Below are 27891 nucleotides of genomic sequence, written 5' to 3'. Positions count from 1 at the left end.
GTCATCTTATAAATCCTGGTAGCCCTGGTCCACGATAACTCGGAAATGAAGGCAATACACAGGGGAGACTGCAAATTACCCCCAAGTTCGACATGGGAGGAGAGAGAAAGACTTTCCCAGCAGCTATAACTCATCCAAATGCTGGAGCTTCTCCTCCAGCTCAAAAGAGTTAGGCTTCTTGGGGAACTGAAGTACATGGGGTGGGCAATGAAGATGAGTTATAGCAGCTATAAGAAGTGGGAGGTTCCCATTTCCTGACATCTTTTTCTTTAAACGAGCAGAATTAACATCACATTACAGTAAGGTTTGCGAACTGGATTTCCTCGGGCTGGGAGAATGGAAAACATAAGGAGAGTGAAAAAAGGGGATAGAATTTTCCAGAAGACCAGGCTGCTGATCTCTCTCCGTCCATCAAAGCACCACACAAAACTGCAGGCAGCTTGGGTCGGAGGACAGAGAGACAGCAGCTCTCCAGACACAAAACCAGTGCCTCAGGGTTTTGTAAGAGCTCCGTCTTATTCTCAGAGCAGTATCTTCCTGCCGATGCCCCCAGATCTCAGGAAACCTCCAAACGCAAAACTAAGGGCACTGAGCCTCTCTCCATTTTTGTCTCTGCAGACCCACCTGAAGGATTACTGCTGCATCATGGCTTTGACTCCAGTGAGGATGGGAATCTCACATCTGAAAGGACCCAGCCTCAGAAACGCCCACCCTAGGCCAGGGCTGGCTCAGAGCGGTCCACGGCAGGACAAACCCAGTGCTCGGCCACGCCGCCTCGGCACACTGCTGGGTGTATCTTTCAGAAACTGTTCTTATTGTTCCCAAGAAACACCGAGGCCCCTGGAGGCTGGGGGATTCATCTCTGGAAAGCCTGAGTCTGAAGAGGCGAGCCTGGGCTTCTTCTAGGTCTCTGTCTCTTCAGGTTTGTAGGACAGCCCATACATAAACTCTGGCAACAGAGAACCATCTGTAATCCTGTTTAAAAGTCCAGTCCTCAATGGAAATACAGTTGGGAGAGAGCTAAGCGGAGTTTTCTGGAAGCCGAGGATACTGGGTCATGATTGAGCAGCACACTGGCACCCTGTCAGGTCGGGGAGGTCCTGTCTACCTCCCTTATGGACCTCTCCGGCCCCCTGAGGTGGAAATTCTACTTCGAGCTGGGGTTACAAGCTCAAACGTCCACAGTGTCCAGGCAGGTGACCTAAAATTGGAAGCAAGCCCAGTGGGGACGGCAGTGATCAGGAGAGCACGTGGCCCAGCTAGGGGGCAGCCGTTCCTCAGCTCAACTCGACTGGAGCCGTTTGGGAACATGGGCTCAGTTTTGACAGATCCTCTGATTTTCCCAAAGGTGCTAGAAATCCGCATTTATTTTTCTGTGGAAACTCCTGATTTTTAAAAGAGGGCAACTACTTCTTATTAAAAACACAATCATCATGGACCTAGAATACAGAGTGAAGTAAGTCAGAAAGAGAAAAACAAATACAATCTGCTAACACATATATACGGAATCTAAAAAAAAAAAGGTTCTGAAGAACATGAATAAAGACGCAGACGTAGAGAATGGACTTGAGGACACGGGGAGGGGGAAGGGTAAGCTGGGACGAAGTGAGAGAGTGGCATGGACTTATATACACTACCAAATGTAAAATAGATAGCTAGTGGGAAGCAGTTGCATAGCACAGGGACATCAGCTGGGTGCTTTGTGACCACCTAGAGGGGTGGGATAGGGAGGGTGGGAGGAAGATGCAAGAAGGAGGGGATATGGGATATATGTATAGGTATAGCTGATTCACTTTGTTATACAGCAGAAACTAACACACCATTGTAAAGCAATTATACTCCAATAAAGATGGTAAAAAACAAAAACAAAAACAAAAAAACACAACCACAACCACCAAATCCACCCTTGGGATTTGATTTTGGCTAGAGGGGTGCTAGGTTTCAGCTTCTGCTTGAGATGCTCCTTCAGTGTAAGAAGTGATCTGAAAGTTGGCCCGAGAGAGGCCGTGACCCCACTCTGAGTGGGAGGTCACTTGAAAAGCTACCTTGAGTTACCACAGTCCTCATAACCTTTGTGGGGAACAGCTCACACCTCTTTTTGCATCCCTTAGTGATACTTATGAAATCTCATTATTCCCACATGACAGGAAGGGGCACAGAGGTTCAGAACAGTCTGGAAAGGCACCGCAGAGTCCAAACTCCTGGCCGTGTGTCCACTCCCCTCTGCCTCCGTGCCCTGTCGGGGTGCTGCCGTCTAGACTGTAACCTTAGGGCCCTGGCTCCACAGTCCCTGAGGAAGCTGAGCGGCCTCGGTCACAGGCACTGCTGGCCTTAACCACCCTGATGGGCAGAATTCCCGCTGACCCATCACCTCATGGGAGTGTAGGGGTGGTGACGGGTCCTGGCAAATAAGGACTGTTTACTTAAAAAGTCTGCCCTATTGGGACACGTGCTTGGTTGGCTGGCACCATGTGTACCTGGATTTAGGTGCACACACGTGCGCTTACTGCCTTCAGGTGGTGCGTGCGCTCCCCAGCTACTCTGCACCGTCACCGCTCCTGGCTTGACTTTTAAACTTGCGCAGGTTACTTCCCGTGTTTCAGCTTCCTCATTTGTAAGATGAAGCAATCTCAAAGCTGTTTTGTTTTTCTTGGTGAGGGGTAGTTGCCTGAATATCAGCGGAGTCTGGCGCACAGAGTAAAGTGTTTAGTAACTGTTTGTCGCCATTATTATTATCGCTGCCTTGCACCCATTCCCTTTCCACAGGGGGTCCTGAAGGCATTTGAGTTTGTAACTCCTGTTTTCAATGTCTAGCCACCTGCTCTGGGTCACTTGACCCAGATGTCCTCTTTCTGTCTTCCAGCACCTTCTCACTGCGGTCCCATGGACAGAGGCCGTGTCTTTCCCCTTATCTCTTATACTTACTTCTGGTCCTCATCACACCTTACAAGGAAGGTGGACTTGTTTCTATTATGAAAGGCCCAGAAAGGCTAAGGGCGTTCCTAGGGTCACACAGCAGGCGTGGGGCAGAGCTGAACTCAGAACAAATGCCGGCCTGCCTGTTCTTCCGCCATACCTGGATTTCCAGCTGCTCCCGTGAAGGGAATATTTGACAGCTCTGACGTTCCTTCCAGCATGGCAGATGCTGGGAGGAACTTAGTGACATCTGCCCCTTTTCGTGAGGACTCGGCCTACATTTTGCCACAGTCCGCACCACTCCCTTTTGTGGCTTGGATGCTGAGGCTGGGAGTTGGCTGCGACTCATCATTGCATTTGTGCTGTTGTTTTTGTTGGTGTACAGAAACAGTTCTTCGTACTCAGGTCCCTGTCAAAACTAGGAAGATGAAAGACTCAGAGTGCTTGAGTTTCACCTAAAATGGGAGAGTGCATATTTCTTCATGGAAGCAAAGACTTCCATGATCCTGTTTACTGGGCAAATATGCGCTTGGCCAGCTTTACTTGTTTTAATACATGCCTTATCTCCATGTGCATGTAAATTTGTTTTGAGGTTAGAAAAAGTAAGCATTTTCGGGGGTTGAATTTAAAAGGCAGGTGATGGGTGATGTCTGTGCTGGGTTCCTGAAGCTAGAGGTGGGCTTGACCACTCGGACAGCCATGAACCTCACCAGGACCCACGTGTGTCCTCCCTCTGCTGCCCCCTCAGGTACAGTGCTCTCCACTGCTCTCAGTTACAGAGGTGTCCCTGAGGCCGTGGCCAAGGTGGCAACTGTGGGCAGGGAGGGAATGGCACTGATGCGATCCAGATGCTGCCCAGGGCAGGGGAAGGTCTCTCTCCTTCTTGCCTGCAAGGGACTGATGGGTGGAAGAGTGGAGAGCAAAGTAAAATAAGGGTTACGATTAATTCTCATTATTCATCGTGGTTAAGCTCTACAAAGTCACTGGGCAAGATGAATTAGTGAATGCTGAACCACTGCTCCTAGGGGAGCCTCTGGTCACCATTTTCATTAACCGATCAATACCTAACCTTGTTTGATGCATGTTTCTGTTTAAAGACATCTTACTGAATATATATTGTTGATTTATTTACATTGCACTCACAGCCAACAGCACTGTAACTCTTGCCTGAACAAAGCTCATGGAACACGTGTTTTCTCCGTAAGGCACATCACAGCCTTCCCGTGCTTAGGATCACTAGACAGCCCTCCAGTGCTATGCTATGGGGCCATTTTAAACAGTGAAATCACCCACAAAGCACAAACATGCAAAAAAAGAAATGTGGCACTAAATATATTGTGGATTGGACACTTGTTTACAGTCTGGGAGCTGAAACAAGAAATCAGAACGTGGCCTTGTTTGATTTCAGCTGGGGACATGCATGTAGGAGGACTCAAATTTTTGGCTGCCCTGTCTATGTATATGAATGACCATGAAAGCACTGTGCGTATTGATTCTGCGATTACACATAAATGTTAGTGAGTAAGCGAATCAGCAAATACAGGGCCTATGAATAATGAGGCTTGACCGTTTTCCTTTGTTCCAGAGGCAGACTCAAACTCTGGGGCTGGGACATGTGGAGGATGGGGTGGGAGTGGGGAGCAGGGTCAAGGAGAAGGGAATTAGATGGCAAAGAGCCCCCTGTCCATGCTGGTACCTCTGCTGGCACACCTGGGAAGGGAAGGGGAGGGGGAAGCAAGGCCAGCTGTGCACCAGCGTGCTTACAGATGAAGGAGGTGAGGCAGCTGTGGTGTCTCTGCTCCAGTGTGTCTCAACCATGTGGAGGCCTTTAGGGTTCATCTAAAAACAGACCTTCTGACTGTTACCTCATAAAAATTACTAAGTGATGTGATGTGCACCCTAGATCCCCATGTCCCATTGCTGGTCCTCACCTGAGTCCCTCCGACCACCCACTGGGGTAGACACTGGGTGTGGGGTGGAGGATGGGGGTGAGCAAGGATGGGGTGAGGGTCAGGGATGGTGCAAAATGCGTGCTCTGCCTCTGCATGGTCCTGCCTTAGTGTCTTGCTTCCCAGGACGTGCCCATAGCGGGGTCAGGAGGAGACTGGGAGGGGCTGCAGTGGAGGGAGAGGGAGCCGCCCGTGCCCCGGTGTTCTGCTCCGGTCTGCCAAATTCCTGAGACTGACTTACATTTTCCGCAGGTTGGGCAACTTCTTGAAGATACCAGTGGCCTCTAGAACAGATATCTCATTGTCGTTCAGTCGGCTACATGGGAAGCAAGCAGATGAGGTGGTGGGTGAGCTGTGGATGGGGCACCTCCTCCATTGGTCCCCCATCCCCCCATGGCTTCAGCTGAATTGCCACCTGGACCTCATTCAGTCCAGGTCAATAGCACCATAGAAACCCTCCGTGTACCCCATCAGCATGGGGGGCCCAGCAGCAAGAGGAGGGGTGTGAGAAGGGGCCAGAAAGGAGAGGAAGACCCTCTGCCGAAGGCGGATTCAACTTTTTGAACGCTCAGCACTTAACAGTCAAGTGCCAATGATTTGCCTTCATTTTGTAGGGGTACCAATGACCACTTAAACCCCCAGGGAGGTTTCCCCAGGTTCTTCCAACTCTCCAAGCCACTCAGGTCTTTCCTGACCACATCCCTCTGCTAAGGGCAGCTCAGGGACTCCACGCCCAACATTCATGTAAGCTCGGGGAGAGCAGGAGAGAGTCAAAGATAATAATAATAATAATAATAATAATAAATAAAGACCACCGTCATTTATGCAGGGCTTAGTCCATGCCAGGATTCAAGATAAAGTCTGTGCTCGCATCCTCTTACCTAATCTTTGTAACCCCCGTAGAAGGTAGGTATTAACACCTCTATTCTATAGCTCAGAATCTGATGCTCAGATCTGAGAAGCAACTTGCCCAACCTCAGGAAAACTGGAGACGACAGGAGTCAGGCCCAGATCCGTCACCCCTGCCCCCCACCCCATGCTGTAACTCTGAGCTCTGCCACTTCTGGATAAACCAACATGCCTCTTTATTAGCATGGATAACCAGAGGCTCACATATACCTGATCGTTCTAGCTGTTTTTTCACTTTAGGACAATCATTTATGCACTATCCATCTTTCTGGTTATGTTGTAAGCTTCCTAGGGGCTAGGAGGGGTGGTCTGCTTAGTTCACCATGGAAAAGGGTGGGCCTGGCACAGTGCCTGGCTCACAGCGGGTGTTCAGAAAATCTTTGTATCAATAGAATGAATGAGCTGTCTTTATTTGTGAGCAAGCTGTCCCCCGCGGATGCCTGGGGGAGTATGCCCTCGTCCCGGGACGCACGGGATACCAAGGAACACCCAGGTGACTGACCTGGGAGGGGGCCACCTCTAGGAGCCCACACCCACCCTGGCGGGCTGAGGGAGACTGGGCGTGGGGACGTGCAGGGGCTCCCGCCTGGGCAGCACTCACAGGTCGGTGACGTATTCGGGGAGGTGGCTTGGGACACGGGCCAGCTTCTGGTTGGAGCAGTCCACGATGGTGCCCTCGCAGCGGCACCTGTCCGGGCACACGAGGTCCATGAAGCACTCGCTGCTGAACCTGCTGCGGTAATCCTCCGAGCCTGGGGGGCGCCAAAGAGGGGGCGTCAGTGGCAGCCGGTCGGCATGGGGCGAGGTTGTGGGCACTGGAGATGGGGAGACACGGGGCGGGGGGATGGCCCAGTGACAGAGGCAGCATTGCCCTCATTTTTTGGCCACCTTGTTCTGCCTTCCCCGCACCCCAGCCTCCAGTCTGCTTGCTCTCCCTTTGGTCTTTGTCATTCATCACTTTCCATCTAATGCCACAAGCTCCGTGGGCTCTTAAGTTTCTGTGGGTCATGGACCTTTTTGAGGTCCCTGTACAGAATTTGGTCTATGATTTACGGGGGGTACTTAGTCCATGATGTCCATGATCCATGGGCCCTCTACATATTCATGAAAATCCAAATGAAGAGATTTTGATGGGTTTTGATGGGAGCCATGCCAGGGGTGGGAATGAGGTCAGGGAAGAGGGTCATACACTGAGTTGTCTTCAGGGACAAAGCAGGTAATGAAACGATAAAGGGGGCCCAGCACATGGCCATCAATACCCTTGACACCCGGTTTCATGATTGGGAAGCAATCAGGAGGGTTGGGGTCCTGGGGAATTGAAGCCCACTGCCTTAACATTTGGGATTTTGGCTCAGGGTCGCCTGATACTTCTTTTAAAAAAATACTGGTGATGAATGCAAATGTAAAACACTGTAAAGACAAGTACAACTCTTGCAAGGGTTAGATGTACCTGCTGCCTTTGAGAGGAAGCTCTGTTTAACTACAGTGAAAAGCCAGTTCCAATGAGCTAAAGGGAGCTGGAGCTAAGATTAATGTCTGAAATCGAATTTTTCTGGAGGTTACGTACACAGTAATGGTAACAGGACCAATGATGTGCCGTCTTGAGAGACGCCCCGAGGAGCTGCTTTAATGATCAGAAATGATCCCCTGGCACCTGGGCGAACCTCTGTGAGACCACAAACCTTGCCCGAAATAAAAGGGAAGCTCTGGTTCTCCTATCAGACACGAGCTAGTTGACGGGGGTCGGGTCTCTTTTATTTTCACCCTCAGCGGTTCTTCGGCACAATGCCGGGCACGAGAGCTTGGCTCACATCTGTCCAGTGCATAAATGGGGTGTCCTTAGCACATAAATTGTTCCACACGTGCGTATTTCTGCAGTGTTGCAGAGAACGTGAAGGTCATTTGTTTGCCTGGCTAGTTGAGGTGGACCTTGGCCATCTTATGTGTATTAGGAGCAGAACGGGGCATCTGCAGTACAGAGGTTTTAGCAATAGAAGGCGTGGATTTGCCCAGGCTTTGCCACTTACTAGCCTCAATCTCTCCATGTGTAAAACGGGAATCACATACATTGCCCCTATCTCACAGGGGCTGTGAAGATTTGAGGAAGATCAAGGTGGTGGAGAGCCTCTGGAAAAGGGTCAAGAGTTGTACAGATGTTTGTGATTCAATTTTTTGGGGCACCTGGTGGAACCCTTGGCATGTCAGAAGCCGTTAAAACATTGGCGTAGTGAGTGACGATAGCTGATGTGTACTGAGCGTGGACCACAAGCAGGGCACTGTTCTTTGAACTTCAAATGGGTGAGCCCGTTAAACCTTCACAACACTCTGAGGCTATTATGACTCCATGTTATTGATGAGGAAACTGAGGCCTGCAGGTCACTCAGGACGTGGTAGAGAAACGAACCCAGGCAGGCTGCTGCCAGGGCCCATGTGACTAATACTTTGCTTTACTGCAGATGTGCTTTTGGACAAAACCTTAATCCCAGACCTAGGAATGATCATAAAGTCAAGTTGGTGGAGGTGAACTGAACGGCATTTTCCCTCAGTGGGCTGCAGGGAGACAGGAAGCAGATGTCTCCACGGCCCTCTTGGTTTCTCACTCCTCACGTTTTCTCCCCGTGGTAATGTCTGATTGGGGAGGGACTCGGTGGGTCTCTGATTCTGAAGTGACATCATCCACCTAAAACAGAAGGTCAAGGCCTGGACCTGTCTCTTTCCTCTTTGCTCCTTCCCCATTCCCCTCCTCCATCTCACTTTCCACCCGCAGGCTTGTGTGAGCAAAATCCAAGCAGGTATCCCAGGTGTTCTGGGCGGCTCCCTCGTCCAGTGCGTTATGCAAATTCCTTGCCCTTGGCTTGTCAGCATCCGTCCCACTGAATGACTCTGACCTGGGCTGTTTCCGGCCCCCCACCCGCCGACGCATCAGCGTGCTGAGTCCTGGATGAATTTCATCGTGCAAACCCTGCTAGATGACAACCCTCTCTCATTCCCCACGGCGGTTCCCCACGGTGACGGTGTGAAGGGGCTTTGCGTACATATGCACGTATTTTTCCTTTGAGAAGGCGTCTAGGATGGGATCCTTGCAAAGCGGAGGAACCCTGAGTGATCAAAGCCAGAAAGACAGGAGGGAGCACAGTTTGCTCGCTAACACGATGAGCCTGAAGACGTGCACCGGCTGGGCTGCGGCTGGGGACAGCCGCCGATTAAATGCGTTTTCGTTTCAATCAAGGTGAGAGCGTCTGTAGTTAGCAGCAATCGCTCTCTGTAGTATACTTAGATTATAACTGGCCGACCTGTGCAATGGAGCCGCTGACTCATTTTAATGAAATGATTTTGCAATTAGATTCGATGGACTAATGTGTTCTTTCCAACATTTTTCCCCCTGCTGTTTTTGTTATTGCCCTGGTTTGTAATAACGAGGGGGTCGGAGTTTGGTATTTTACATGAGTGGGGCCAGAAATGTTAATAACGGCGTACGTACAACACTGAAAGGGTGCGTTCCCCAGTCGGAGCCAGCCTGAGATGCCAGGCTCCATCACTTCCTATTTCATTACCCAAACTACTCAGGGTTTCTCGGAGCCATTTGTTATGCCTAATGCTCATAACTACCCCAAAGTATTTTTAACTTTTCCAGAGCTTTAAAAGTCAATTTCAATCTCAATGCATATTTGTCACTGCCAGAAATACTTAGTAGGAGAGAAGTAACTGAAATAGGCCGTTGCTTCTTCTCTTTAGGGGAGTTCAGACAGGAGAGATCTCGGAGGATTTGAACAAGGGCCATAAAACTAGACGCCGGCTGAAATGGGTCTTGGGAGAGCTGATGTCACCTGGCATCTCCCCTGCTCCTGCCCCCGTAGCCCTCCTCCTCCTTGGTGGGCAGCTCAGAACGACGACACTTGGGACGTGAGCGCAGAGAAACTTCAATAGACCAGGGGAGTGGAAATCCACAGCAATGCGGTTTTATTATGAATCCCTGCCCTGCCGCCACTTCCCAGGAGAGGATGTATGTAATGTTTGGATGGTCAGGGGCTTGGGGCAGGTGGGGAGTCAAAGCTCCCATCCTTTGGATGGACTTGGCTGCAGAGGCCAGCGCTGGGCCCAGGATGGCTGCTGTCACTAGCAGTCTGCATTTTGCATCATCCTCTGGGCAACCAGTTTGTTTAATGGAAGTCACAGATGCACGGTTATCAGAGCACCAAGGACCTGCCAACGCACGTGTCCAGAGTTCTCCTCTTCTACCTCCAATACCCCTAAGGTGGGCGGGATGAAAGAAGGAGGAAAGGAGCAGAAAGAGGAACTGCGGGGGGAGTAGGAGGCCTGCCGGGGCTCTTCAGCTTGAAAGGACAAGCAAAGGTTATAGGTCATGAATGGAATCAAGAGAACATTGCTAGGTTCACAGTTATCCACTCGTCGGCAAAGGCCAGGTGACCAGACACCAGTTGGCTGGAAAACACCAATTGTTTACCAGGAATTTGGAGACTGGTTGGGCAGGCAGCTGTCCTAGTAAGTTCTCCCTGTCAGAGTCTAACATGAATGCAGCTATCTGCCTGGAAGCAGAGGGAAATGGCCATGGCCTGCAGCCGGTCACTGCCTGGTCACAGCCAGCTGCCGGAGGACCAGGGAGGCACCCGTGGAAAGGCACCCTGTGGACCCGCTCCCGAAGGCCTGGCCCTGGCACGGTGGCGGCAGTGCCGAGGAACTCAGAACGCCCTCTCTGTCCAGAGGGAAAGAAAATTTCTCTAGGCCCGAGGACTTGTTCTGTACCAAATGGGTCTTGGTATATTCATGCTGGAGGGGAGGAGCCATGTAAACAGGGATGCTTGCTCAAGTCTTTTCCTATTAACAGAAGGAAGTTTGAAAGGGAGTGTTATTTTTTTCAACTCCCTATCGAGTCAAGTCAAGGTCTTTCTGATTTCATAACTCAAGGCCAGGGGCCTGTCCGCAGCTGGGAAAGCTGAGGAGTACAGTCGTAAAGGGCAGCCATGCTGGAGTCCATTGACCCTGGGCAAGTTAGCTGGCCTCTCTGAGCCTCAATGTTCTCATCTGCAGAATGGGACTTATAGGGTTGTTGTGAAAATTAAACAAGGTAATGATGTAAACTAGCTCAGCACCCGGTCTATAGTAAGCACGTGAGAAAAGAATTCAGAGAGGTAAACAGGACTTTCCATTCCTCAGCAATGGCTGGGGCCCTGGCTCTGAGGGGTAACCCGAGAGAGAGGAGACAGTGAGAGTCACACATCGCCATGGAAGCCCAGAGCCCGGCTCCTGGCTCAAGCCAGGGCCCTCTCTCATATGGGACAGCACACACATTCCACGGCATGAACCAACAGCACAATCTTCCGGTGACACTGGGTCTAGGATTTATCAAGAAATAAGCAGCACGGGAGGTGCCGAGACACCCCTCTCTTTATTATCAGAGGCAGTGGGCTTCCGCACAGACCCCACATGGCACGGAGCTAGCACCGCTGAGGAGCCCAGCACTTTCGCCTCATGTTAGCTGTGCTTGGAAGGTCAAGGAGACAGCTTGGACTTTAGGCTGCACGGGGACCAAAGTACTTGTGAGGAGAGGGGGTCAGTTCCAGAAGGAGCCTCAGGTTACATCCAGTGTCTCAGACTCATGGCAGTTTCATCATTCTCATGCTCACATTAAGTCCTAATGCTTCCAATAAAGACGGTAGGTGGAGGGTGGGTACCAGCAGTGTGAGCTTTGCGTTAACTGCCACGTGGGAAAATGACCTTGGGCTGGGACTCTTCCATGAAACAAAGGGCATACGCCTTGGGCATACGTGCTCTCTTCAAGAAGAAAAACAGTGGTGTCTGAGCTAGACCTAGCTACTTTACCACTTGGCTGGCATCCAGACTAGATTTGGGGGATGGCAACTCCATCTGGGATAGAGACGTGGACGCAGATCTCAGATTGTCCCCCGTATGCTGCCCCATCCCTATTTCAGCCCAGATCTGCTACCTGGAGTTGGAGGTGCTCTGTGAATCCTTCGAGACTCCCACCCCCCGACCCTTCGTGAGGCTGGACCGAGAGAGGCGGGCCTGGCGGGTGGCGGGCTGCGGTGCTCCAGGGCAGAGAAGAGGTGTCCAGCGGTGGCGGGCCATGCTGCAGGAGAGCGCGGTGCTTTCCGCGGTGCTTGACAGAACCATGTTCCGTTTCCATCGTTCCACCACATGGTTAGATCAAGCACAAAGGAAAGCCCCACGGCGACTGGTCAGAGTCAAGGTCAGGAAGCAGCGTCAGAGAGAGGACAGGAGCGCTCAGAGGAAGCAGCGTGGAGAAGCGGAAGCCGGAGCAGGCCCCCACTGAGCGTGATTAGTACCGAGAGCGGGGTTCCACAGGAACACGTCCGGAGACGGGAGCCCTACCGCCCTTCACACCCCGCCCCCGGGGAGACACAGGAGGAAGGGAGAAGAACGGGTGGGAGGCCACTGGACATCCCTACTCAGGAGTATCAGGGTAGAACAGATCCTTCCCAAGGGGAATTATGACCACAAATGTCTGGGATCGTTTCACAGGCCTGAACTAGCCTCTGAACCCCATTCAATCACACCGTTAGATGTGCCAAGACGTCCAACTTAGCAGAAGCATCTTCTGCATTCTCTGCTGCCTAGGGCCCATCCCATAGCAGAGTGGTTCCAGGACAGGCTGTTCCCCCGGCGCCTTCAGTAAAGAGACAGGTCATGGTTCCTAGGGGTCTAGCAAAGCTGCAATGCTCTTCTTTAGAAAAAGTCCCTCTGATGTCTCCTCAGTATCCTTCAAGGCCCCCAGAAACCCCTGGCTGACAGATGTTCCTCACAGATCAATCAAGGTATAGTAGAGAAGGGCTGTGACATTGAGAGAAAATCCATGTTCCTAGCAGGGAGAAAGCTGGGGAAGCCCCAGGGCCCTGGGTTTGGGACTGAGAAACCCACAGTCACAATGATCATGACAAGGAGGTTCTTTCAAACTAAGAAAAGCAAAGAAAGTGGAAGATACCGGATTCTAGGGTCCTTCCTGACTTCCGCCATGACTGTAAATCATGGAGCGGGCTGGGGAGACCAACAACCGGTTGTTCTTGATGCCATGGGTCCGGGGAGGGTGCCCAGCCTTTACACCCTTATCTGCAAAAGGTCAGCGGCCGTTTTTATGAATTTCCACCCAAGCCATGAAGAGATGTGTGCATCTTGAAGAGACCAGAGTCAGGGCATCTTGAAGAGACCAGACTGGGACCCTCACTGCCCTGCCCTCTGACAGGAGCGACGGGGTCACCGTTCCTCCACAGTGTGTTTTTGGGGCAAGGTGGTGATAGCATATCGACGTGTATAGGTTATCTGTGACGACTGACTGGTTAGTCCAAGTCACTCCACAGCTCCGGATCTGGCTCCACCTCTTGCTAAGCCCTCCCATCCGACCAGCTAGAGCTGGCCACTATAATTTAGACTCCACTCTGCTTTGAGCGCCTCCGGACAGGCAGGGCTCTGCGAACACTCTGGTTTGGGGATTTCGTATTCAAGTTGGATCAGGTCCTCAGCACCAGTGCAGGGAAAATCCAGCCCTTTCATGCCCCTGTCCCCAAGCTTTAAAATTCCCCTCCTTCTGTTTGGTTTCCTTCAACAGAAAGAAATGGAGGGGGCCAGGAGAAAGTTATCAAGAAACTTCTCAGTATATCAGAAGTCCTGGGTTACACATCTTGTCCTGAAAATACCACTCTATAATCTTAGATAAGACTTCCTGCTGTGTGAACCTCATTTTCTTCCTCTCTAGCATGGACTGGGTAATCTCTGGGGGCTCTAAAGTTTTGTGATTCCCTGAGAGGTGTCTTACTCTTTGCCATCTTTGTACAGATGAGGACAGGGGTTACACCGCTCTGTACTCTTCGCCACTCGTTTCTTCTCGCCAACTGGATCTCCACACACACAGTGGGGGAGGCATGACGGAAGGCAGACAGCATTTTGCAACCGCCGAGGGCTCCCCCGAGGACGGGCTTGGGGTCTCAGGCAGCCAGATGGTGCCTTCTGAGGAGGCCTTAATCTGATGGTCAGATTACCCCAGCCGGCAGCATTCACCTCTAACCCGATCTTGCTGCCCAGGGCAGCGGATACAGCTGATAGAGGCAGACACAGTGCAGCTGGGAAGCCAGATGCCCAGCCTAAGGAGGAGCTCTATGCGTTGCAAGAGCAGCCCTCAAATTGGCTCCTAATTACATCAGCTGTCTTTGCAATGGGAGTGCTTTTAGGGGAAAGTAAAAAGCAGACTTATTATCTGTCAAATCCAGTACGTGTCACCTGCCCCTCCTTCTTTCTTCTTGAGCTTCCTGGAAACAGAGAGCTTTAGAGATATGGCTTCTGCATCCCTCAATGCTAAGCAGGTCTGGGCCCCAGTGCCTCTCAAAGCCAAGGCCTTTGGAGTGCACCAGTAGCTAGCTCTCTTGACCTCTCTTGTCTGTAGCTACATAAAATAAGAGCATATAGAATGTTATATGTTAGGATCATCACGGCTCTAACTTTCTCTACCTTTATAGGAATAATCTTTCTGTTTAGTATTGATGTCTAAAAATTTTTTTAGACAGGGTCAGTCAAGAAACCCTGTCCCTCTTCCTTATTTGTGTCTTTTTAAAATATCAGGAAAATCATTCCTACCCCACATAGGAAAAGAAGCCAGGGTTCCTCCAGTGCAAAGATAGGTAGGTAGTGGCAGATCTAGAGCTAGAGCTAAGCTCTACTGTTTCTAGGTCTACTGGCTGTTTTCCTCTTTCTCCTACTTACTTCTGTCTGTACCCCATCCCCAAACCCAGCCTACAGTCATTCCGAGGCAATGGCTGATCCCTGGGCTGATTCCATCCCCACCCTATGCCCCACGGCCTTGGCATCAATCGGGATCTAGAGATCATGATGGGACCACCCCACCACCAGCCTCCAGACTGAGGGATCAGGGTTGGCAGACGGCACCCTGCCCTCCTCGGCCTCTTATCTCCCCTCTTCTTGGGCACAACTGCTGTTAGAGGTCATTAACTCAGCCCCAGCCAGACATGGGTAGGAAGAGAGGAGGCAGAAGGAACAAGAGGTGTAAGTCATGAGGAAAGGGCCCCGGGCACAAGACGGTTGTGCCTCAGGGCACAGCTCTGGGCTGGGAGAGCATTTTCCTCCCTGAGATGCTGCGGCCCCAAGAGGGAACTTAAGGAAAGAGTTCAGGGCCTGAGGTTGGGGGCGGGGCCATGAGGCTGGGGAAGGAAGTCATCCAAGCAGCTGGACCTCCTTCCCCAATGGCCCTTCTCTCCTACATGCCGCGTGGTGTTGAGGAGTGAGCCAGACCTGGGGTCCGAGCCTGCCTTTACTGTTTGCTTGCTGTGACCATGGGGTGCCCCCTCACCTCTGAGCCCTCAGCTCCCTCTGCTGCAGCAAGGGGACCTCTCCTGCTCGTCTCACAGGACTATTGGAAAAACCGAGTCAAACTAGAAGCCCTGAGCACAGTGCTCATCGGCGGCAAGGAGCTGCTCTTGTAACCGACATTGTTATTCCGGGGAAGGCAAATTGAGATCAATGTCTCAGACTGCCGCAAAGTCCCTGGGGTCCCTCCAAGCCCTCTCAAGGTATTTGCTTCCGGTGAAAAAAATAAAACAGCTCAGGCTGATCATTCTGGAGGCATGGACTGAAGAATCCGACTTTGAGGTCAAGAACAACGTGAAAGAAGCGGAGGTCTGTCTGCCGGTCTTCTCCCGGCGACTAGGGCCGACACTAGCCTTCTCCCCAGGAAAACCCACCTACACAAGATGCTACGGGCAGGGAGAGAAGAACAGTTCCTGCTGACACACAGATTGTGAGGGTTGGCTTCACCCCATCTCACTACATCATACTATCAACGTCTCACCATTGGGAGCACAAAGCAGCTTGGTGATTTTTTTCCAGTAGCAAACAACAGCTCTTGCGTCAAGGAAAGCAAGTTCTCTTTCCAAGATGAGCTGAGAATTCCCCTGCCATTCACCAAGCCCCCTCCCCATTTCATTTCTGGGTGCGGTAGGGAGGAAGGTTTCTGGAGAGAGCTTGGGAACTAGAGAGCAAGGCTTTGCTTTCTTTCTGAGCAACACTCTTTGCTGTTCTCTCCATGATCAGAAGGCACCCATCTGGGGTGGAGGAGACAGCAAAAATGTCTGTGAAACCTAGAATACACTGTGGTCCAAGGGCTGTACCGAAGGTGGCCATAGAGGGGGAGAGGAGGCCCCCAAGGCTCCATGCTTCCTGCAGCCTGGCCTGGGGTATATTTATTTCTCTATCTGCCACTTGGGGAGCGTGATTTGGAAACTAACAATACGAAATAAATCAATCACGGCCTCTCAAGATCGCATGTGTCCAGGCTGCCTCATCCCCTCATTTCCACCTAGCTCGGGAGCTGTGCTGCTGCCTGGGTTCTGTCTCTCCCCAAATCACCCGCCTTCCTCCCCACAATGCTTTTATTGTGTGTGCGTGTTTTATTTTAAATCCATAAGCTAATTGGTTTTCTGCAGGGCTAACTGAATTTCCCCAATTTAATTTGCAAAGATGATCCCCAGGAGCCGTTACAGCGCGCGCTGTCCTCCAGATTGGATTACTGGCCTCTCCGGGGCTGCTGTACTTGGAGTCGGAAGGTGGGGCCCTGCCCCATAAGCTGATTACCTGAGCAGCGGAACTTCTTGCTCTTGATCTGGCCGATGCGCTTGTTGGCCAGCCGGCGCGGGCTGCTGCAGCGGGCCCCGCTGGTCTCGATGGGGTTGTCCTGGAGGTAGTCGGCCAGCCACTTCAAGTGGCAGTCGCACACAAATGGGTTTTGGGCTAAGTGGCTGCGAGAGGGACGGGAGTTAATCAGATGGGACCCCTGGTGCCACGTTCCGCCACCCCCCTGCCTGCTGCTAGGCTCTGGTGCCAGGCTCCCTCCTTCATCACCCCAGGAGGCCTCGGGGAGGTGCTCTCAGACAAGACCCGGAGAGGGGGCCTGAGGTCTGCTGTCTGCAAAAGACAGTCACAGGGGCAGCTGGCATCCCGCCTGGGGAATCAGCCTTCCTTACTCTCCCCACCCGGGTCAGGACCCACCCCTGATCGTCTCCAATCTCACCCACGCCAATTTTGAAGGGCAATGAAAGTTGCAGGCTTAGGGTTTATGCTGAGAGCAGACTGAATTTTATTTCTCCAAGCTCAGGAACACCCGGTGCATAAAGCAGCTGGCATGGTGTCGGGCACAGGGTGGGTGTTCCATTTATAGTAGCGGGTTTTGTTCTTACCATCCTCAGCATCACAAGGGCAACAACACCATGGGCCTGGCTTCCCCCGGCTCAGTGAGAAAACTGGCCAAAGCACCACACTCAGCGCTCAGCACGTGGTCGGGGTTCAATGTGTAGCAGCTGCTCTTACCCTTTACTGGCTCCCATCTCTGGCTACAGGGGCAGTAAGTGCCAGATGACTCAGGAGGGCTCCAGAAGCCCCCAGGCTCATGGTCAGGCCCGGGGCTGGAGCTAGGGTCTAAGCTGAGGGGTGGAGCCATCCAAAACACAGGCTGAGATCTGCACTCAGGTGTCATCTATCTAACGGAACTACTTATGAACGTCTGCAGTGCTTGGGAGCGAGGAACTGTTCCCTAACGAGGGTGTTGAAATACTCCCGTGTTCTGGTACAGTGTGCCTGGACCAGAGGCTTGGTTTTGTGGGTGTTGGTGGGCAGGAACGGGTTATCAGCAGAGATGGAGCCTGCTCAGAATACAGTGGCCACCGTGGTTAAAAGAGCAGGTGAGCAGCCACTCGGCCTGGCTTCAGATCCTGCTTCTTCCTAGCTGTGCAACCTTGAATAAGTTACTGAACTTCTCCGTGCCTCTGGTGTCCTCACATAGAAATAGGGGATCACAAAAGCACCCACCTCCTAGGGCTGTTGTGAGGCGTAACTGTTTGGATACAGGGAAATCACCCAGTGGGGCGCGGAGCACGGTGTGAGTGATTAGTGAGCTAGCCCTATTATGATTATTTTTAAAATTGTTTTTTTCTTGGGCAAGCCATGCAGCATGTGGAAATGGTAGTTCCCTGAGCAGGGATCAAACCCACGCCCCCTGCATTAAAAGCGCAGATCCTTAACCACTGGACCGCCAGGGAGGTCCCAAGCTAGTGCTATTATTAATATCCCGTTCTTGCTGCGGGCTCCAGGATTCCTCCTGGACGTGCTCACTCTGCCTTCATTTTGAGTGTTCTCTGCGACTACGTGTTTGGGGTTGCCGGCTGCCTGGGCACGCGCTGGCACTCGAGGGGGCATACTCACAGCGTCTGGATGGCCTGCAGAGGGGCAAAGAGCCCCTTGCTGATGGTCTGAAGCTTGTTGTCGTACAGGGAGAGCAGGTTGAGGTTCTGCAGGTCCTGAAACGTGTTCACCCGCAGGCAGTTGATCTTGTTGGCATTGAGGAGCCTGCGGGCAGGAGAGAGGCTGGTGACTCACTAATCCTCGTGATGACCCGCAGTGCTCTCCTTACAGCAGGGGCTCCGGCCCTCAGCAGAGAAAGAGAGGGACTTGCATGCCTGTGGCCACCGAACCTCCGGACACGTCCAGGCACTCCTGCACCCGGTCACCACGGATGCTGTGTCGCACACCGATCACTTGGGGACTTGCCCTGCACCCGTGCTCTCGGAGGGAGACCCGAAACGCCACCCTGTGCGCTCCACTTTCTGCTTTAGCATGCAGAGCTTCCAGGACTCAAAAAAAAAAAAAATCGTTTGGCACAATTATTTGGATGCTTTAGCTGATTGACGAAGGGTGATTTTGATTCAGAAAATTCCTTAGAGTTCTTTTGGATCACTGATCCCGTTGGAAAACTGATGAAAGTTATAGGTCATCGTCCCAGAAAAAATACAGCCGTGGGTGGGCATGTGTGCACACACATACACATCCTTTCTCTCTCTCACACACATAAACACACACACACATACACATCCTTTCTCTCTCTCTCACACATAAACACACACACACATACACATCCTTTCTCTCTCTCACACACACACAGAAACACACACACACACATGGACGGAGTCCCGCGTGATTCCGCAAATACACCACGCATGTTCTGAACACGCTCTTTATCCCTTTCATAACGTGATTCCTTCTCCTCCTCTGTATCTGAGCCCAAACGTCAGCTCCTCAGAGAGGCCTGCCCTGACCCCCTCATCTCCAGTACAACCCCTACTATTGCCTCTCATAGCCCCCTATTTATTTCCTTTGTAGCATTTCTCTCAATTCATGGTTAGAGGATACTTGTTTGTTTTCTTGTTTATCATTTGCCTCCCACCCAAGACGGTAAGTTCTATTATGGTACAAATGACATTATTTTATTCCTCCCTTTATTCCTAGTGCTTAGCACAAGCATTTATTAAGAAATACACTCAACTCCATGTGCAAATCCAGGGGGTCACTCTCCTCTAAGGTGACACCTATCCCCCAGGGTCAGCCTTCCTATCCACGAGGGACCCCGTTCTGCTATGGTTTTAGTTCTTCAGACCCGCCCCGGCCAACCAAAACCAAAAAAAGAAAAAAAAAAGGCATAAAAGGAAGCTGAGTTTCTGGTGAAATGCTGGTCCATCCTAGGTGATGGAAGTGTTTTCCAGAATGGGGCTGGCAAGGCAAGCACTTTGGGTCCTACAAATGTCCTTTATGATCCTAGACTGACTAGCTGTGCCCTTGAACCTCATGTAAAATCATTGCTCACCCACTCTTGAAAGCAAGTGAGGGGGTTAATAAACTAACCCGCAAAAAGCTGGAATTTTTAAAATTTCTCTTTTCAACGCTGGCTCACGGGGAGGGACCCATGGGATGCATCATGGCTGGCTTGCCTCTGGAGGCTCTTGATGCCAGGGTCCAGGGGATTGGAGCTGGTAACGGAGGGGCTGCCATGGGAGCTCAATGACCCATGTCCCCACTCCCTTGCTGCAGGCCCGTCCTGTGAGGCAGGCAGCTGTGGCAGTGACAAGAGGAAGAAGAACTGACGTTTAATCTGGCTAATAACGGTCAGGGTCCCAAGGGTTCAGACAGATGTCCTCCTGCTTCCCAGTGGCAAAAAAAACTCACGTTGCTAGAATACATTTCCTGTTTTCCAGCGTGCTTTCCTGACAGCCTTTTATTCTCACAGTAACCTGGGCAGATGGGCAGAGCCAGCCTTGCACGTTACAGTTGAGGAAACTGAGGCTGAGAGATTGGTGGGCTTGTTCCAGGTTACACGTTTCCAAGGCGCATGCTGGATGCAGTTATGGTACTCTAGGTCTCTGGAGGGTTTAGTTGCTTCTTTTTGAATGTCTCATCTACCCCACCCATCTGTCTATCCCCTCTGTAGCAATTTCCCCCAAGAATTTACTGTGCTTTGTATATTAAATTTTAGTCAAAATCACTCTCTTTGGGGGGTATTTCAAGGAGGTTGCTATGGAACAGAGAAACATGGAGAATAGCGAGAGGATCCAACAGGGCTAAGTCGCCACAGGTCGGGAATGAACCCTTCACACACACACATTTTTTGGTCCCCTTGTTTAAAAAGAAAGATAAAGTATGCGGTAGATGATTTGTTCCAAAGCTTGATGTTCAGGGCCTTTTGAGGGCATCATCTTGCTAGGAAATACCGAATTATCAGTAAAGAGACCAGGTCAGAAATGCCAATCTCATGACCTGAGGATAGAATCCTCCCTGCAGCATCTTGCAACATCCCACATGCAACTCTGTTCATTCAGCCCTCCCAGCGTGTTAAAAACTGGGAAAAAACTATAATGAGGTATCACCTCACATCAGTCAGAATGGCCATCATTAAAAAGTCTACAAATAACAAATGCTGGAGAGGGTGTGGAGAAAAGGGAACCCTCCTACACTGTTGGTGGGAATGTAACATTGGTGCAGCCACTATGGAGAACAGTATGGAGGTTCCTTAAAAACCTAAAAAAAGAGTCACCATATGATCCACTCCTGGGCGTATATCTGGAGAAAACGCTAATCCGAAAAGATACATGCACCCCAATATTCATAGCAGCACTATTTACAACAGCTAAGACACGGAAGCAACCTAAGTGTCCATCGACAGATGAATGGATGAAGAAGATGTGGTATGTTCATATATATATATATACACACACACATACACATACACACATATATATATAAAATGTAATATTACTCAGCTATAAAAAGCTGAGTAATATATTATAAAATGTGTATATATATAAAGTATATATATTTATATAAAAATATATAAAATGTATATATATTTATATAAAAATATATAAAATGTATATATATATAAAATGTAATATTACTCAGCTAGAAATATATATATATAAAATGTAATATTACTCAGTTATAAAAAGAATGAAATAATGCCATTTGCAGCAATATGGATGGACCTAGAGATTATCATACTAAGTGAAGTAAGTCAGACAGACAAAGATAACTATGTGGTATCACTTACATGTGGAGTCTAAAATATGATACAAATGAACTTATTTACAAGGCAGAAACAGACTCACAGACATAGAAAACAAACTATGGTTACCAAAGGGGAAAGTGGGGTGGGGAGAGATAAATTAGGGGTTTGGGATTAGCAGATACAAACTACTATACATAATGGAAAAGAATTGAAAAAGAATATATATACATATATGTGTATAACTGAATCACTTTGCTGTACATCAGAAGCTAACAACATTGTAAATCAACTATACTTCAATAAAAAAAATTGGGACATTTCTCTCTCTCACTCACACACATCATATTTCTATTTTCTCTTGAAAAAAATCAGAAGCTCTAGTAACACTGGGCCCACTGGAGGCAGCCATGGGGTGGCTGCCCCCTTTAGATAAGACATATGCTCTGTTTGCCACAGTCCTCACTATTCCCTATTGATGCCCTTCACAAGTGTATTCTACTGACCTTGCCTGAGGAGGCATTTAGATTTGAGACTCTAGTGTAGATTCATGAGCCCAATTGCTGTACGTGGTTCTGGGGAATGCCAGACACTAGATAAGGCGGACGGCTATGGGGAGAGAGGAGTGCAACTCTGATCTGCCTTGAAAGGGTATCTAAACTGCAGGCCACTCTGGCAACCCTCCTCACCCATCAGAACTATCGAGGCTTCTTTTTCTGCCCACTTTCTTGTTCCCTATTGCTCCTAGATCTCTCAGCATGAGATGTTATCGCAAAGATGTAAGGCATCAAAGCAACCCAGGCTGGCACAATTTTGAGGCAAAGATAGCACATATGCAGGAGCAAAAGGAAACACAAAAGGGCAGAGTCTCCCCATCACTTATTCTCTCCCAGGATGCTTGGCTCCCTAAGGCAAGATGCATCGGTGCAGGGAGAGATAAAATTAAGCTGCTTATCCAGATTTAGATGCTGAGGACAGCCTCACTGATCTCCAGCACAGGCGACATCTAACAGCCTGTCTTTCTGTCCTCTATCCTTTGGGAGGAAGGTTGGCAGCTACTCAACTGGGTCTGGCTTCCATGAAAGGATCTCTGAGCTCTCTGGTACATGGACAAGAGTTGCAGGGGAATTAAACAAACAAACAACATCCTAATCATTTGTAGAGACGTGGATGGACCTAGAGAGTGTCATACAGAGTGAAGTAAGTCAGAAAGAGAAAAGCAAATATTGTATAATAACGCATATATGTGGAATCTAGAAAAATGGTATAGACGATCTTATTTGCAAAGCAGAAATAGAGACACAGAGGTAGAGAACAAATATATGGATACCAAGGGGGAAAGGGGTGGAGTGGGAGGAATTGGGAGACTGGGACTGACACATATACATTATTGTTACTATGTATAAAATAGACAACCGATGGGAACATACTGTACAGCACAGGGAACTCTACCTAATGCACTGTGGTAACCTAAACGGGAGGGAAGTCCAAAAGGGAGGGGATATCTGTATGTGTCTGGCTGATTCATTTTGTTGTGCGGTGGAGGCTAACACAACATTGTAAAGCAACCATAGTCCAATAAAAATTAATAAAAAAAAAACCACCCTAAAAAATAAAAATAAAGAAAAACCACCCTATGATGGAGCAAACAGAGAGTAAACAACTATCTGAAATGGGGTTCAGCAATTCTGTGAGAAGTTCTGAACATAGGCCTTCTCCCTCTTTCACTGGAGGGATTGATTCTGCCTCTTTCTACATCAAGCCTGCTTGATCTGTCCCAGTTCATTCCCCTTTGAGAAGCAGTGGTGTAACTGCTGTGTGAATTAATACTAATGCAGCGTCATCTCCAGAGACCACAGCTCTGTGTGCAGCCCCGTGCCAAAGGTTTTCCAAAGCACTTTCCATGTAGTGTTTTCTTTCACCCTCACAGCACCACTATGATTGTCCTCATTTTGCTGATGAGGAACCTGAGGGTCAGAGTGGTGATGGATTTAACCAAGGCTGCCCAGTGAACTTCCAGCCTGTCTGACTCCAAAGCTCCTCTCTCATCCACCATGGAAAATCCATCTTCTCCTTCCTGTGCCTGGTGGAAGGTGTTGCCTGTTTCTGGGGAGTGGCTGCTTTTGCTAGCTTCGGAATGCACCTGGGCACACTTCAGGTGGACGTTTGCCTCTTGGTTGTGTAGAGGCATCAGGCGTCCTGCTGACTCTTAGGGAGAACCCGGCACCAAGGTGCTGCGACGGGATTGCTCTTTGAAATGCTCACTAAGCTGCCACTGGCACAATGGCAGGCTCCTCGCTGAGTGGCCTGCACCTGTGCAAAGCAGGCTCTCAACCTTCACGCATCGTTGACTAACTGCTGATTTAGGAGCTGGTATGTTTGGCTCTGTGCTCCCCTCACCCTGAATTCTCACTCAAGGCAGACCAGGGGACAGCGACGAAGCAGACAACAGCATCCCTTATGCAAGATGGGCTGCTCCAGCTCACCTCATTCAGGAGGCTGCCTGGTGCTCAAACTCCGAATTTTGATGCCCCCAACTAGATCTCGGCTTGATCCGTTATTGGATCCAGCGAGGGGGGAGGGGTTGGGGATGTACCGTGTGCATCAATATTTCCCCAGAAGCAGATCCAACCGTCTTGCGGGGCCACCGGCTCCCAGACCCACCTCCCAAAGGAAACGTGGAGGTCATATAAACAAAAGAGAGATGGTAGTTGGGCAGGGGTGGGGCTGAGATGATCAGGCCAGGTTGAACAGCTGGGACCACATGACCTAACAGGTAATAAGCACTATGTGTGGCCAGGCACTCGCGCAGCTCCTTACAAATATTAACTTATGGAATCTCCATCTGACAGATGATGAGACCCCTGGGACTCAAAAAGCTTGAGTACTTTTGACCAAAGTTGCACAACTAGTAAGTGGTAGGTTGAGATTTGGATACATGCTATCTTATTTTAAAAGCCTTTGCTCCAGGCTTCCCTGGTGGCGCAGTGGTTGAGAGTCCGCCTGCCGATGCAGGGGACGCGGGTTTGTGCCCCGGTCTGGGAGGATCCCACATGCCGCGGAACGGCTGGGCCCGTGAGCCATGGCCACTGAGCCTGCGCGTCCGGAGCCTGTGCTCCGCAACGGGAGAGGCCACAACAGTGAGAGGCCCGCGTACCGCCAAAAAAAAAAAAAAAGCCTTTGCTCCCACTCCCATGCCTGTGAAGGGACTGTGGGAAGCGCCTGAAGCTCGTGGAAGGAGGTAGAAGTATGTTTTTGTAGCCACTCCCATTAACTTAGTGATGATTCTACAATAAGACGAAAGCAAAGAGCCACGCTCCCGCCAGAGGCAATTACGGAGAGTGCGAGTACACACACATCACCTTCTAAACTTACGTCTAAGTGTTAGCTCTACGCGGCCCTCTTTCCGCCCTCCCCTTCACCGGGCCCTTTCAGCTTCCACATATGTTCCATGTCAAGAGGTATTAGCACTCAGCCCATTGAGTAACCAACCTAACGATGCGGCGGAGAGATAATCCTCTCCAGGAGCTGTGGCCTTCAGAAAAAGCAAGGCAGGAAACAGAAGCCATTGGGAGCCTCAGAGCTGGAGTGGGAGGCAGGGGGAGGGAGAATGAATAGCACAAGTCCTCAGTCTGGGCTAAGGAGGGCTCTTCTGATTCCAGTCCTGCTGGGGAACGGGCCTGGCCCGGCCAGGAAAGTCCCAGGTGCTCTCATCGCTCGTAGCAGCTTGCAGCCTCATTCACTCAGGGTCCAGGTAATAGGGGCAGATGGGCCACAGGAGGGAAGTGAGGTCCACCCTGACCTGTGAAAAGGACCCCCACACCCAGTCTCCCTAAAGAGGCCACATGGTTGGGGTTCACTTTGTAGCAGCTGTTCTTACTCTTTATTGGCTCCTGTCTCTGGCTACAGAGGCAGAGGACCACTGAGGCCCCATTTGTAGCTACTGACCTTGCCCACATCTCCTCCTCCAAGAAGATTCCCCTGAGCTCACAGCCTTTGCCGCAAGGTTTGGAAAACACAAACATCTGGAATCAGGCTTCATGATAAATTGCATCAAAATCACCTAGGTAACGCCAGTGGTTCACATATTGATTCAGTGGCCCCGAGCTCTCATTTGGGTGATATTTATATTCTCCACATCTGCCCACGTGTCTGCGGAAGACAGCGGTTTAAGGCTACTCCTCCTACTTATACGGTGTTTGTCTGCAAAAGCCAAAAGCATATTCCAAACCTGGAGTACAAGGTCTTCTCAGAAAACGTGTCAAGAAAGAGCGCAGCAGCCCCTTCCTGCAGAATACCTGAAGCCCTTCCGGGAAAGACCACGGGATAGGAAGATGGGCCCAGGCTCCCCGCCAGGCGGGGACTTCATGGAGCCTCCTTTTCTTAAAGTGACACTGGCGGGGGGTGGGGTGGGGGAGGGCGGGTCAGTTTCTGTTTCGTAAACGCTCAGATGCATCCGTAGGAAGGGAAAGATGTACCAACAACCCCATGGCATAACCCTTTCTCTGGCTCCTCCTGTAGGGGAATCATTTTTCAGGAATGGGTTACAAAGGCTCTCTGTTATCAAAAAAAGTCCTCTGTGTATCCCTGCAAGTATTTCCTACTATTAAGCACTGGCATTAACTATTAGTGAGGATGCCAATTAGGGGAGCCATTCTGGACCTCTGATTAAGCTGCAGGATTTAGAGTGAACCCCTCTCATTATTGTGTCTTTCTCTTTTAAAAAAATTCTTTAGAATTAACCCTCTGCCACCCTGAAATTCTTTATCTACTAATTGTAATAAGGACCACTCTCTTGCCTTAGAAAAAACATGCTATTATCTTTCCCATATGAAATACGGGGGATTTATTTTGACCTTTGGCAACCTCCTGAGGCTGGACATGGGGAAGAACCTGGTGACATCCGGTGCCACGAGGTCAGGGACTTCTGACCCCACCCAGAATCTTCTCTGAGCCTGTGAATGGGTGCTGTGGGCCACGCCATGCTAAACACTCACACAAAGAAACAAGAGGAGCCCTCCAAGTCCCTGGGGGCAATGATGACGCCTTCTTCTCTCCTGATAATGACTGCACTGCTGGTCATGGGCTGTGGGTTGTCATGGTGACTCAAACTGAAGTGCAGCAACAGGGTGGCCTGTCTGAAAAATAGGACCTCCTTTGAATCCACAGATATAGGAGGGCACGAGGAAGAGGGTGCAAGCAACGGGGACCTCCTAAGGTAATCAGAGGGAAGCTGAACTTCCGAGAGACCGGATGAAGGGGCCATCACCTGCTCTCAGGAGATCAAGGGCCTCACCTAGTGTGACCTGGCTTGCCCCTTCCCTCCCCAACAGCTACTAGGGTAGAACTGGCCTATCTGACTGCTACCTGGTTACTAATCAGTCCTTTAAGAGGGATAAACCATTCACTCAATGACCAAAGCATGGAATGATTCCAGAATTTAAGTCCCCTCAAGAGCTTTCCTTAGGAAGTTCCAGGTACACAAGAGAGGGAAGAATTCCTCCCTCAAAAATGCATCACAAAGGAAGTCTGCTTCTACTGCTGGGGAGAATTCTCATCATCTCACCTCAACCCAGTCTTTAAGAACAAGCAGCTTCTTTTTTTTTTTTTTTTTTTTTTGCGGTACGCGGGCCTCTCACTGCTGTGGCCTCTCCTGTTGCGGAGCACAGGCTCCGGATGCGCAGGCTCAGCGGCCATGGCTCACGGGCCCAGCCGCTCCGCGGCATGTGGGATCTTCCCGGACCGGGGCACGAACCCGTGTCCCCTGCATCGGCAGGCGGACTCTCAACCACTGCGCCACCGGGGAAGCCAAGAACAAGCGGCTTTTTGATTGCCCTTTTACAGGGCTCAGCTCGAACTTTAGTGGGGTGAGGACAGTCAACCAGAGGAAGTTCCATGGGAGACAGGGGTCTGTGATTTAGACTGAAGCTTAACAAGAGGAGCTGATAAAGCAGCAGTTCCACAGTACTCCCTCCTTGGCTTGAGCCAGCGAGGAATTCTTGTTTCGTGTATCACAAAACTAGCTCTGCAGATTGGTCCATGACTGGGTCAGAAGCAGATATCTCTGGTGTGGACTCCAGATTCAGACTGCTTGGGTTCCATCACTTACATGCTGAGAGACAATGGCCAAGTGACTTAACCCATCAGTTGCTCAGTTTCTACATCTATAAAATGGGCCTCTGAACAATACCTTTCTCTTAGTATGGCTGTAAAGGTTAGATGAGATGGTATATATGAAATTGCTTAGCACAGGTTCTGGAACATATTAAGTATTCAATAAATGGTAGCTGTTGTCATCAGCAGCAGTAGTTGTACTTGCAAAACAGCCGATAAGGGAAAGTGAGCTATAGGGAGCAGAGTTTTGCTCACTGCCCTGTAACTGGCATGTTGCTTGGAAAACTCCAAGATGCTCCAGTGGTCTTGTCTGCCTTCCAAGAAAATCAAACAACAGGTGCTAGGCTGTCTTAACTTATTCCATTCCTAAGACAGTCTGGTTTGGTTAAGACCTCCCGGAGCAGGTTTAACATCGACCGGAGCCAGCATTTACACGAAAGCTTCCACCTCAAATGCCTGCCTGCCCCACTTGAATCCCTCTTCCGTGCATATGCCGTGCAATCAATGAGTACTAACTGCATGTGCCGATCCCCCAGGGGAGCTGTAACGGTGCAGCTTACTGCTGCCCATCAGAGGGGAAAGTGATGGCTCCGGAGACACGCTGACTGCTTGCTTTCC

The 27891-nt window shown here is 50.3% G+C and overlaps 1 protein-coding gene across 1 annotated transcript in view; it reads right to left on the bottom strand.

The window, feature by feature from the left end:
- The window catches only part of SLIT3 (slit guidance ligand 3), a 609330-nt gene that overhangs the window by 83118 nt on the left and 498321 nt on the right, over positions 1-27891 (bottom strand). The window contains exons 13-16 of the mRNA XM_027084345.1: positions 18033-18176; positions 16410-16573; positions 6376-6526; positions 5107-5181 (exon numbers count right to left, since the gene is read on the bottom strand). Of these exons, the coding sequence (XP_026940146.1) occupies positions 5107-5181; positions 6376-6526; positions 16410-16573; positions 18033-18176 (534 nt within the window). The remainder of the gene's footprint in view (positions 1-5106; positions 5182-6375; positions 6527-16409; positions 16574-18032; positions 18177-27891) is intronic.

The sequence above is a fragment of the Aethalodelphis obliquidens genome, unplaced genomic scaffold (assembly GCF_003676395.1).
Source record: "Aethalodelphis obliquidens isolate GAN/ISIS:26980383/991018 unplaced genomic scaffold, ASM367639v1 scaffold52, whole genome shotgun sequence".
Taxonomy (NCBI): domain Eukaryota; kingdom Metazoa; phylum Chordata; class Mammalia; order Artiodactyla; family Delphinidae; genus Aethalodelphis; species Aethalodelphis obliquidens.
This window is presented reverse-complemented; position numbering and strand designations above follow the sequence as displayed.